Source organism: Sinocyclocheilus anshuiensis, unplaced genomic scaffold (assembly GCF_001515605.1).
Source record: "Sinocyclocheilus anshuiensis isolate Anshui unplaced genomic scaffold, SAMN03320099.WGS_v1.1 scaffold828, whole genome shotgun sequence".
Lineage (NCBI taxonomy): Eukaryota > Metazoa > Chordata > Actinopteri > Cypriniformes > Cyprinidae > Sinocyclocheilus > Sinocyclocheilus anshuiensis.
In genome coordinates this window covers 100,873-113,827 of record NW_015549604.1, presented here as the reverse complement: position 1 = coordinate 113,827, position 12,955 = coordinate 100,873, and the positions used below count along the sequence as shown (strand labels likewise).

Genomic DNA, 12,955 nt, shown 5'->3' with positions numbered 1-12,955 from the left:
GTGGGTTTTTGTTAAATGTGAGCCAAAATCATCACAATTAAAAGAACCAAAGACTTGAACTACTTCAGTCTGTGTGCATTGAATTTATTTAATACACGAGTTTCACAATTTGAGGTGAATTACTGAAATAAATGAACTTTTCCACGACATTCTAATTTATTGAGATGCACCTGTAAATAGCCATTTGAATGTGTATCATTCCTCCAGTCTTTAGTGTCACATGATCCTTCAGAAATCATTCTGATATAATGATTTGCTGCTCAGGAAACATGTCTTTATCATTATCAATGTTGAACGCAGTTGTGCCGCTTAATATTTTTGTGGAAACCACACTGTGATTACTTACAGGATTATTTGATAAATAGAAAGTTCAAAAGAGTGGCATTTATCTTTTGTAACATCAGTTTAACGCATTCTTGCTGAATAAAAGTAGGCCTATTCATTTCTTTTTACTGTCCCCAAACTTTTGTATCTCTGTGTCTGTGTATGCTTTTAGGATCCCCACCTATAATGAGCTGATGCAGGAGGATGTGGAGGACTCGGAGGAAGAAGGAGAATCATTCCTGCATAAACAGGAGGACTTTGAGAGGCATTACAACTTCCGCTTTGAGGAGCCTGAAGCTGGAAAGGTAAAAGGATGTCAACGTCAGCCTGATTTGTCATTAACAACTTTGTTATATGGCGACCTGAGTGTCTAAGTGAAGAGCAAAGCTCTTTTTTTTATAATCATTACCCATCAAACCGCTGTTCCTCCACAGATTAAAACATATCCTCGCAACATTGCCACATCTGTCCGAAGCAAAGATGACAGAAGAAAGATGAAGAGGGATGAGGTGAAAGAGAGGAAGAAAAAGGTAAACTAAGCATACTACTTTTCAGGATGCTTTGATAAATAGAAAGTTGAAAAGAGCAGCGTTTATTTGAAATAGAAATCTTTTGTAACAATTTAAAAGTCTTTACTGTCACTTTTGATCAATTTAATGTGTCCTTGCTGAATAAAGGTATTAATTTCTTTAAAAATATTTTTACTGATCCCAAATGTTTGAACAGAAGTGTTGTCAATTATTCAACAACTACGTCAAATTATTCAATAATTACTCAAAAACTACTGTACGCCAAACCTCATTTGTTTTCAACCAAACTGCATCATTTTTGGGTGAACTAAGGAACCGTCAAGAGGATTGAGAACCAGAATTGTTTAATTCCTTACTATCCCTAACGTGTTCTGTAGGAGAAGGAACAGAAGCAGCAGCAGCTGAAGGAACTGAAGAACCTGAAGCGAGCAGAGATCATGGACAAACTGAAGAAACTGCAGGAGCTGACAGGAAATGAGAAGCTGGCCTTCAATGACGTGGACCTGGAGGGAGACTTTGAGCCCCAGCAACACGACCAACTCATGCAGGTGGGTCTGAAATGACAGATATCCCACCAGTGACTAGGTCTGGAACTAAACCTCATGACAGGAGCTATCAATAGTCACAGCTTATGATGAAATAATTGCTATTTAGCTCTCTGATGTTTACATTGAGCTGCACATGCTTTCATGTACTAAATATGCACCTTTCTTCATTCTCATATACAGAAGTTCTTTGGGGATGGATACTATGGAGAGAACGAGGAAGAGAAACCACAGTTTGATGATGACGATGATTTAGCAGGTAGCATTGTGTCTCTTGGATGGATGTTCATATGTACTTTTATTCAGCTTTGGCATCACAGAAATACATTACAATACATTTTTAAATATATTAAAATAGAAAAGAGTTATTTTAAAATTACAATAATATTTAACAATGTTACTGTTTTTACTGTAAAACAACAAATAAATGAAGACTAAGTGAGCGTAAGGACGTCTTTCAAAAACATTTAAAACTCCTACCAATCCCAAAGTTTTGGAAGCTTTTGTGATATAAATATGTTTTGTTAGAAAACTGGAACTGGGACACATGGGTCGGTAATGAGGAAAATGAGGACGAGTATGGAGATGAGGAAGATTATGCTTCGGAGGAAGACTATGAGCCCGACTGTGAAGATCCTGACTTTATAGTAAGACCGTTTCTCATTCTTAAAGGGATAGTTCACACAAAAATTTAAATTCTATCATTAATTACTCATCTTCATGTCGTTCCAAACCTGTAAGACCTTCGTTCATCTTCGTAACGAAAAATTACGATATTTTTGATGAATTCCGAGAGCTCTCTGACCCTCCCATAGACAGCAAGGGTCCTTACACGATCAAGGCTCAGAAACGTAGCAAGGACATCGGTAAAATAATCCATGTGGACATCAGTGGTTCAACCGTAATTTTACGAAGCTACGAGAATACGTATGTACATGGATATGTTGTTTATGCTTTGATCTGGAAATAAACAACATATCCGCGTTGCATACGTTGTTTACGTTTTTGTGATACTCTCCAAAATGGCACCAGGGTGACGCGGAGGAGACGAATTGTTGAATAAAGTCGTTATTTTTGTTTTCTTTGCGCACAAAAAGTATTCTCGTACCTTTGTAAAATTACGGTTGAACCACTGATGTCACATGGACAGTTTTACCGATGTCCTTGCTACGTTTCTGAGCCTTAATCATGTTAGGATCCTTGCGGTCTATGGGAGGGTCAGAGAGCTCTCAGAGTCCATCAAAAATATCTTAATTTGTGTTCTGAAGATGAACGAAGGCCTTACGGGTTTGGAACGACATGAGGGTGAGTAATTAATGACAGAATTTAAATTTTTGGGTGAACTATCCAGATAGTGCTGCAATACAGAGGCAGCACAGAACTGTGTTCACTGTAAATGGTGTCTGCTCTTAATCACACCTGAAATCTCTTGGGTAGATGGATGCTGACTTTGACCCAAGTCAACAGCCTGTTTCTAAAAAGAAGAGAAAGAAAGAGAGACAGGAGAAGAAAAAGAAGACCAAAGAGGACGCCCCTCTAATAGGAAAGAAGAGGAAGAAGTCCCACTTTGCAGAGATCATCACCAAAAACAAGCCAGTCTTTGATCCAAGTGAGTACTGGATATATATTAAAGTTTTTAGACAGGACACTCCCTCTATCTGTCATTGGTCAGTCGAGAAGAAAACCCCACCCACATTTACCCTTCTGTATTCATGTATAATCCTAAAATCTTATTTGCCCATTCTGATCATGTTTCCAGAGGAGAAAACCTTTGAGCAGTATCTGGACGAGTACTATAAGCTGGATTATGAGGACATCATTGATGACTTGCCATGCAGATTTCGCTATAGAGAAGTTGTACCGAATGACTTCGGTCTGACCACTGATGAGGTGAGGGGCTACGAGCAACAGTGATGTGTCTGGATGATGGTTAGCTCTGAGTTCTGTGCTGATGAGTGATTGTGTCTGACCTGGTATTGCTGTTCCTCCGGGAGTAACTCTGACCAGGGTCTGAGGACAGTAATCTTCTCTCTGAGCAGATCTGCACTGGAAACCACCAGTGTACATTAGCATTTGTGTCACATTTAGATCATAGAGGATTTGAAAGCTGTGTTTAGTATGTTTGAGCTTCGTGTTCACTGTCATTTTAAGTAAATCTTTCAGTGGTGGTGCTGGAGGTTTATGTGGATTTTATAGGGATGCCAAGTGTATGAGGACCATATCTGCCAATATTTTTTATGCATATCAGTCAGTTCACATTGCCAAAAGCTATTGTCTTTTATTGTATTTAGTGTTTTATTAATTGATATGTTTACTAATAATTACATTTATATATTTATATATAAAATAATAATGTTGCATTATTATGTTATTTATATTTGTACACTACCATTTGGGGTTAATACGTTTTTTTCTTCTGCAAGGACATTAAGTTGATTGAAAATGACAGTCAGGACATTTAAAATGTTACAAAAGATTTATGTTTTAAATAAACGCTGTTCTTTTGAACTTTCTAGTCAACAAATAATTCTGAAAATAAGTATTAAGCAGCACAACACTGATTATAGAAAAATGTTTCTTGAGCGTCAAATCAGAACAATAGAATGATTTCTGAAGGATCTTGTGACACTGAAGACTGGAGTAATGATGCTGAAAATTCAGCTTTGTCAACACTGGAATAAATTCAGTTTTAAAATATATTAACTTTAGAAAACAGTTCTTTTAAATTGTAATAATATTTCACAATATTACCGGTTTTAGTGTTTTTTTGTTGTTGTCAAAAAACAAGCCTTTGAACAGTAATGTATATACATAATTTCAGAATGTTAGTTTAGAAAACTTGTGTTCTCACAATCTCACAATATTACTGTTTTTAATTCATATTTGATCAAATAAATCATCGGAGCATAAGTGACAACTTTCAAAAACATAAAAAAAAACTGACCCCAAATATTTAAACAGTAGTTATTAGTAGATTTTTATTCTTTACATTATTGGCATCAGCCATAAACATAAAAAGAATTATTAGTTGTATAAGCCACAATTGGTGCATCCCTAGAATTTTGAATGATTTAACATAATCTATCATATATTATTTTCTGTGATTTATTTATTAGTATTTTATAAAAAAAAAAAAAAAAAAGATTATTTCCATGTTATTCTCACCTGAACTTCTTTCCATAGATCCTGAAAGCAGATGAAAGTGAGTTGAACCGCTGGTGCTCGTTGAGGAAGACCTGCATGTACAGGTACCATACAGCAGTTTTTGTGATGGATATGTGTTAGCCGGGAACTATAGTGAAGTGTTGGAATATATAGTGATAATGTTTAATGATACTATCTGGGAAAATAGTTTTAGTTCCACTGGCCTGGAATAAATTTTTGATGAGGCTTGCTTCATTTTTCCTTCTTTAGGTCAGAGAGGGAGGAGCTATGTGACGTGAAGAACTTCCAGATCAAAGCACGGAATAACAAGAAGAAAGAGCAAGTGTTTGTGTCTTTGTATAATGAGTGAGTGTTCCGTTCAACATCATGTTCATGACACAAGCTATAAACATAAACCTCATACAAATGAGACCGAGCTTTGCATCAATTTGCATCTTTTCCCCATCATATGAGTACTTGTGTTTTAGTGTGTTTGTGCTTCTTTACACAGGAACGAAGGTGAGGAGGAGCTGAAGGAGCCCAAGGGGAAGGTGGATAAGAAGAGAAGGGATCGTCTAAAGAGGTCTGAGGTCAATATGGAGAAGAGAGATCTGACAGAAGTTGCATCTGAAAGCGCTGTAGTTGACGGCTTAGGCCAAACAGACCCCCAGGAGCTCAAAGAAGTCGCTGTACAGGATGAAGGGGAGGATGACGAGGAGTTCCTGGTTCCTAAGAAAAAGATGAAGTGGGAGGAGACTGCTGTAACTCCGAAAGAGGAGCTGGCCAAGGAAAGGACTGACAAACCTCATTGGCTTAAAAAGAAAATAAGTCGCCGAGGTGGACGCCTACTTTCCAGGTCCATGACGGTGAAGATGGCTGGAAGAGAGTTCAGCAGACAGAGACTCCAAGCCTACGGGCTGAATCCAAAGAGACTCCACTTCAGAGAGCTGTACAGACAGAAGAGAAAAGAGCGGGAGAAAAAGGAAAAGCTGGAGAAAAAGAGCAAGCAGTGATGCTTAAAGACGGTAAACCATTTTGAGTTTGTGTCTGGCATATTGAACATTTTTTCACGAGGGACCAGAAACCATGAAATGATAGGTTTCTAATTTTCTATTACATAGCTTGAATCTTGAAAGTTTCTGGTTCATCAGTTTCATGAATATGAATTTTATCTGTGTTTTTAATAATAAAATATTAAAATAAAGACACTTCTTTCACATTCCTTTTCATATTATGTGTTGACCACTCTGCTCTAGGAAATGGAAAACATTATATTATGGTTGTCAGACTTAGTTACTGAGAAAATATAGCAAATCCAAATATTTTGTTATTTAAATTTTCAGTTGCAAGCATAGAATCATTGCAACCTATAAAACTCTTGTTGATTCGTAGAGAAAACATGTTCATTTCAGTACAACCCACATGAAAAAAATACTATAGTAATTTATAGTGAATACTAGTGTTTTTGAATCATACTATAGTAAACTATTATAATGTGTATATTATAGTTTTTACAGCACGTTGTTAATGAATGCTACAGCATACTGTAGTATTAACTATAGTGAACTGATAAACTGTAATAAATACTGTAGTATACTTTAGTTTTTAGTTAGTTTTAGTTCAAACTTACAGTACAGTATATTGGATAAAGTGATTTGTTTATATTACTATAGTTGTTATATTACCACTGCAACTATAGAATTACCACAACAAATTAATTCAAGTACTTTACTATAGTATGGTTCAAAAACACTATAGTATTTACAATAAATTGCTATAGTATTTTTTTCATAGAGATATTTCAGATTATGTGGCATTTATGTTCATGTATTATGTCATAATGAGAAATAAATGCAATTTCTTTAGGGATACACCTAAAACACAACAACTGTCGCAGGCTATCCTTGCATCGCTTTTACAATCAGTAGTGAGCTTGTCTGAATTTGTTATGCAATGTAAGACAAAAATAATGTTTTCGGACATGAAAGCATAGATGTTATTTTTTTGGTGTAAGTTACTCACTAAACGCTAAACTGCCAATAATGTAAGCCACTTACTAGACAGCTGTGAATTATTGTATTGCATTAATAGAAAGCCAAATAATATAATGATTTGGAATACAAATTCTTTTTCCAAAACAAAGTTTTATTAGTATTTTCGTGCCGTGACGGTGAGGGCAGGAACATATGTGACGTAGCCAAGCGCACTTACTAGACTGTCTCATTCTAGCGTTTGATGCCGAGGAGGACTCTAGTGTAATGTTGCTGTTTGAGCATAAACAATATCTGCAAAGTTACGAAGCTGAAAGTTCAATGCAAATGAAGATATCTATTTTAAAATTCTGGCAGTTTAATGCCTACAAAAACGGCTGGTAGGAACTACAACCAGTTACTTCCCGGGTTCGTGACATCACAAACCCAGATAAACCCCGCCCCCGGGAAAAGGCAGCAAAGGGGTCGAGGCCTGCGCTGCTTTAGAGAAGAGAAAGAGAAAACTAGAGGTGCACATAAAAATCTATTCATATATGAATCACGATTCTGTCTTCTCTAACGATGCTAATGGATTCACAAGTTTCAAAATCAATGTTCAAAAGCAGCGGTTCTCAATACTGTTCCTCGCGTCCCCCTGCTCTGCACACACTCTGCATCTCTCTCTCTCTCTTTCTCTCTCTCTCTCATTCAGCTCAGCTCCAACAATGAACTGTTCCAATTATACACTTATTTTCACATAGCTATGAGAAGCGTTAAACATGGACACACGTGCAGTTGCCGTACTGTATTAATGCTTTAATCAGGATAAAACCGTATATTAAAAGCTAACATAAGCAACAGGGTCGGCGCCAGAGCGCACAAAGTGAGGAGGCAGGCACAATTTATTGGGGGGCCGCACTTTTTTGGGGGAGGGAGGGGGGGCTCTGTAAAATAACCTACTGGAAGCTCTGTTGGTTTGCTGTATAGACCTATAGATACAAATATTAAAATTACAAACACACAATAACATTTTAAGTTACTTCCATTTCTGAAAAAAAGAATGTAGGCCTAATTTATGTTCTAAATACACACGCCTGATTTTTGTTTTAATTATCCATCGTACATAAAAAAAAAAAAACATCTGCAATCAAGACTGAAAAAAGCCAGAAGTGAAAACCAGATTTGGCCCAGACTCTGTTGCTATCTGTGAAGGTCGTTAATATTGCTTATCAGTTTGAGCCCGATTGAGAAGCAGAGAATATTATTTAGACATGCACTAGAGGCGGTTTAGCCAATCACAACACACTGACTTAGCTAACCAATCAGAGCCCATTGCCTATTTCTGAGGGCAGGGTTTCTTAAAAGCAGGAAAAGATCAGCCCGTTTCTCAGAGAAGGGACAGAGCGGTGTGGAATAAAGGTAAATTATGTGGGAAAATAATGTTTTGTTTTTTTTTAAACGAAGCATTAACACATGTTAGACTGCACCCCATAAACACAAGCCTAGAAAAAACCCAGTGAACCACCCCTTTAAGGAGCAAGAGAGGATCTGCAGGATTTGTTTGACTACAACATCAAGACCGAGAAGACCACAACCAAGCTCTTAAATGGTATTACTTTAGTACCAATGCTAACTTTTAACTTGCTAATTAATATTAATTTAAATACACTAATAAATAATACTAAATACTTCCTTTTAAAGATCTTGTACATGCAGAGGAAGTGGTCGGCCAGCAAATTCTGGATTTACAGCAGCTGAGGAGCCAAATGGCGCAGGAGATCGAGAGTTTGAAGCAGGAAGTACAGCGGCGCCGCTCCGAAAGCCAAATCCTGAGCTCAGAGCTTAAGTATCCTTCAAGTACGATGTTCCCCTTGAGACCTGAACCAGAACCAACTCTCATTATAATAATTGGCCGTATCAGAATGAGAATGAGCTTTATTTGCCAAGTGTGAGCACATGCACACAAGGAATTTGTTGTTTTCCATGAGCTCTGGGCAAACAGAACTCACCTCACCGACTAAAATCAGGGCACCCACTACGGAGACGGCACCAGAGGTGAGGGGGCACAGTGACCGAGGTGTCCGGGCCGGGCCGGCATGTGCCGGCATGGCCCCTCACCTCAGCGGCATGTGCTCCGGTTGTACTGTAAACAATGGCGTCGTTAATATTGCTTATCAGTTTGAGCCCGATTTGTATAGATGTGTGTTACAGCTGTAAGTAAAACAAAAGTATATGTATTAATTGAAATTGTTGAGGTAAGATGACCAAGACACTGGAAATTTCAGTGTGATGCACACAAATTTTCTGATTGTTAAAATGTTTTTAGCACTGTCAGGCTCATTAATCTCAAGCTGATCTCAGATATGATCTGTTGTTGTTGTTTACCAAAACATGAGTGTTTAGTGTACTTTTCAATTATGAACTTTGTTACTCTTTAGTTTGGTTGTTCCCTGTAGTTTCCCTAACGCATGGGTCAGATTCGTGCTGGAAAGACTCGGAGATACTGAGCAAGAAATTCAAACTCTGCAACAGGAAGTGGATGAGGACACAACCGAGTCACATCGGCGATGTCTCGTAAGTATCGCGATGTCAACTGTCAGGTAACAGACGATTATCGGGAAAAAATGACAAATGATAAACCTAGTAAGTTGCAAAAACATTTTTTACATAGCCCCATAGTCACCATACAGGTCTTTTTGCATGCAAGAATGAAATAATTTAGTAGGAGGCTTGGGAATCTAAAATCAATTCCCATTTTGGAAATCAGATCAGATGCGTAAGGTCAGGAATCAAATTTCTTGTTATAAAATTAAATTCGATTCTGCTTCTCGATTCCTGTATGTGCATTTATTGTGACTTCAAAAGATTCAACTGCAAGAAGATGAAATAGAACTCACTTCTGCACTCGCGCGCTTTTTCTGTGCTGCGCGCCGCACACACACACACACAAAAAGGCGCATAAGCCGCCTCTTATATACGTGAACACTGGACTGAGCTCTCTTTTTCGCATTCTTCGAATGGACAACTACACACAGAATTATGTCAAAATATCCCATAAATACAATCGGTTTTGTCTTAAGTGCCGCCAGTCATTAATGTTAGTCAAAGAACAAAAGAAAAGAAAATCCTTCACTGATCTTGACTGAATCACTTTTGTAACCTCAGTTTATATTTTATTTGCCTGTTGTCATGCATCTGTGTATGCGATTATTTTGGAGATGCGTTCCAATATAATTTATCCTTATTTAGGGTATAGGGGTGATTCTATAATTGGAGATGCATTTGGCATTGCAGAAAGTTAAGAAAAACTTTTCACTAACAGATTTTTTTTTTCAGCTGTTACAGACAAATTAGCCAATGTGTAGAAATAACAATAAATCATAACAGGAAAAATCCTTCTTGTTTCATTAGACAAACAGTCCTTACATTCGATCCCTTGAAACTGAGATAATATTTCACCTATGCATACCTTTAAAATGAAAAAAATACCTATACCGTCCACTTGGAGCAAATATTTTTCATCTGAAAATGTATTATATACAATAACCAGTTAAAAAAAGAAATGTTGTTGAAATATTATAAGGGTGCAAAAATAAATCAATAATGTTTATTAGATTTTAAACAATTTTATTTTATTTTTTTTGTGTGTGAAAAGTTCAGAAACAGAGTTGACCCTTTAAGTAACAGAATTGTAAAGTAACAGAATTGACAGAATTGTCCGATGGACTGTCAATTGTTACCGCATTGTTACTCTACCTTGCAACAGAGTTTGACAGTAACAGAATTTACCATTTTCTTTATTTTTTGCCAAAAACTCCACTTGCTAGCATAAATGCTAAGAGCACATGGCACTAATGAAATCATGATTAAAAGACTTTTAAATAACACAAAGTGTGATCAATTAAAAAAATCTGTTTTCATTTTGATATTGTGGTAACAGATTTGACACTTTATAAAATAACTCTTGGTGTAAGAACTGTTTAGATTAAAATATTTTCTTAGAGAGAGCACATAGACTTTTCAGTGCTTCAGATCTTAACAGTGAAGGAAAGTGACATCATTTCCTGTATCTTACATAGTTGTGGGAGATAATTCCACTAATTTAAAGGCAAAGTATGGTACGGTAACAGAGTTGACGCAAGATTTACGGACACACATATTTTTTTTTATTTTTTTTTTAATAATGTTGTAGAATTAGGAAAATTACTCTGTAGAGCTTTTATAAATAAAATGAATGAAATATTACAAAAAGAAAAGTACAATAAAATATTTTGATTATACAATGAGACGGGTCAGAAAAATGCACTGACTAATTCGGACCACAAGAAATCATGATTTTCAGCTATTTAAGACACTTTTTTTTCAAAAATTGAATTATGGACTGTAACATCTTGTAATTCATAATGAGTAACACCGTATTAAAATAATTAAAAATATAACCATTTGAAAAAAGCAGAAAAAAGAATGACTTCGGACACCAAATGTACCTGCAATTATAGAATCACTCATAGGCCTATTCTATTTTGTTCTGCAGTTTAATAAAAGTTAAACGGAAAAAAAGACAAATGGTAGCACTGCATGTGTTTCTGAATATTTATTTAAACAGACCGTATAGCCTAATGATGAAAAACCACAAACATGACAGGTATAATTAAAATACGCAAATTCCTTTTGACATTAGTAGGCTTCTCAGCTCGCCCCTCAACATGCATGCGTTCGGAGTTTCGGCAGCCCAACACTGAATATTATATGGGCGTTATATTTTGATTAATAAAATAAAAATGTAAAAAATCAAAATACAAAAATGAAATTTAAATTACTCCTGCTTCTAAATGGCTAAAAGCCGTTATTTTTATTTCGTTAAAAACGGGCCAAAAGAGATCTCCGAACTAGTACCAAAAAGGAAGAAAAAAAAAACTTAACGGTTAGGTTAACCCTAACCCTAACACTTTTGCTCTGAATTCGTTTTTAAACCCTGCATGATTCTAGTCATAGGCCTACATGGTAAATGTCAAATACGTTACATCTTGACTACAAGTTTAAAAACAATATCTACAATTGTTATAATCTAGGAAATTAAATTTACCATCATGCAATGTGTCTAGGCGATAATGCCAAAAAGATAGAGAAACATCGGAAAATAGGCATATTTAATTCAAGACATTACTAGGCTATATGACATCAACATGATTCTTACAATCACCGCCAGAATGGACAACTTCACCATGATGAACTTAAAATTGGGTTCTATTATTTTTCCTCAACAGTTCTCCTCACAAAACGAAATTCATTTCAAACACAAAGTTGATAAGAACAGTGGAAATTATTAGCAAAGACTATAGAATACCCAAGACGTGTCACTTGTATAGTTTTGAATGTGGAAAAATGCAACTCTCTGGTGTATATGGCCAATATGGCCGCTCAATCGCAGGAAGCCCCGCCTTTTGAATGAAGGAGCTAATCGGTAAAGTCAGCGCGTCACTGCAGCTGAGACATGTGCTCAGGACTGCGCATGCGCACTGGCTGATCTAGCCTGAATAATAAGCTTTTTATAATGCTATTTGAGCTAAATAAACAACATTTATGACAGTTAATATCTGATTTCTTTGGTGATTTCAAATATGAAATTTAATCACAAGCTTAGTGAACGGTTTTGTAGAATTTGATGTTTCCCCATTCAAAGGGATAGGAGTTGCACTTGCATAGAAGTCCCGGTTGCTATAGAAACAGTCAACGCTCTGAGACGTGCGCTTAGGACTGCGCATGCACACTGGCTGGTCTAGCCTGAGAAATAAGCTTTTTTAACGCTATTTGAGCAAAATAAACAACACTTATGATACAGCTGTTGTCAGATTTCATTGGTGATTTCAAATATGAAATTTAATCGTAAGCTTTGCGAACGGTTTTGGAGAATTTGATGATTACCCATTCAAAGAGATAGGAGCTGCACTTGCATGCCCAAGAGGCGTTTCAAAGATGGCCGCCGAGTGACATGACTTGTCTTAAAGGTGGGGTAAGCGATTTTTTTTTTTCCAAAAACGCTTTAGAAAACTGATTGGGGCCGAATAGCAAAAGGTTTGTTCTTTTTTTTTTTTTTTTTTTTAATTGGGTCATTTTTTTTATGTGACCCACGACTCTTCATGTTTTGTGATAGTTGTCTGTGAGTCCCTTGTTTATCCTGAGCAATTAAAGGATCAGTTCACTTCCAGAATAAACATTTCCTGATCATTTTTCTCACCCCCATGTCATCCAAGATGTTCATATATTTCTTTCTGTAGGTTTTTGAGGAAAACATTCCAGTATTTTTCACCATATAGTGTGAATTCAACCCATTGGGAACCATAGGAATCCACTATATGGAGAAAAATGTGTTTTCCTCAAACTTCATTTCTTTGCGACTGAAGAAAGAAAGACATGGGCATCTTGGATGACATGGGGGGGG

The 12,955-nt window shown here is 36.5% G+C and overlaps 1 protein-coding gene across 3 annotated transcripts in view; it reads left to right on the top strand.

Annotated features, from left to right (window-relative positions):
- Positions 1-12,955, top strand: part of LOC107658700 (protein KRI1 homolog) — an 18,644-nt gene that overhangs the window by 3,397 nt on the left and 2,292 nt on the right. The window contains exons 10-20 of one of the 3 annotated variants that reach the window (XM_016447355.1): positions 497-629; positions 759-854; positions 1,232-1,402; positions 1,583-1,658; positions 1,928-2,046; positions 2,837-3,008; positions 3,159-3,289; positions 4,583-4,647; positions 4,814-4,909; positions 5,055-5,568; positions 7,978-8,000. In XM_016447355.1, coding sequence (XP_016302841.1) covers positions 497-629; positions 759-854; positions 1,232-1,402; positions 1,583-1,658; positions 1,928-2,046; positions 2,837-3,008; positions 3,159-3,289; positions 4,583-4,647; positions 4,814-4,909; positions 5,055-5,556 — 1,561 coding nt within the window. In that variant the 3' untranslated portion in view covers positions 5,557-5,568; positions 7,978-8,000. Of the gene's footprint in view, positions 1-496; positions 630-758; positions 855-1,231; positions 1,403-1,582; positions 1,659-1,927; positions 2,047-2,836; positions 3,009-3,158; positions 3,290-4,582; positions 4,648-4,813; positions 4,910-5,054; positions 5,678-7,977; positions 8,001-12,955 lie in introns of those variants that run through there. The other 2 variants (XM_016447354.1, XM_016447353.1) reach the window with 2 other exon arrangements.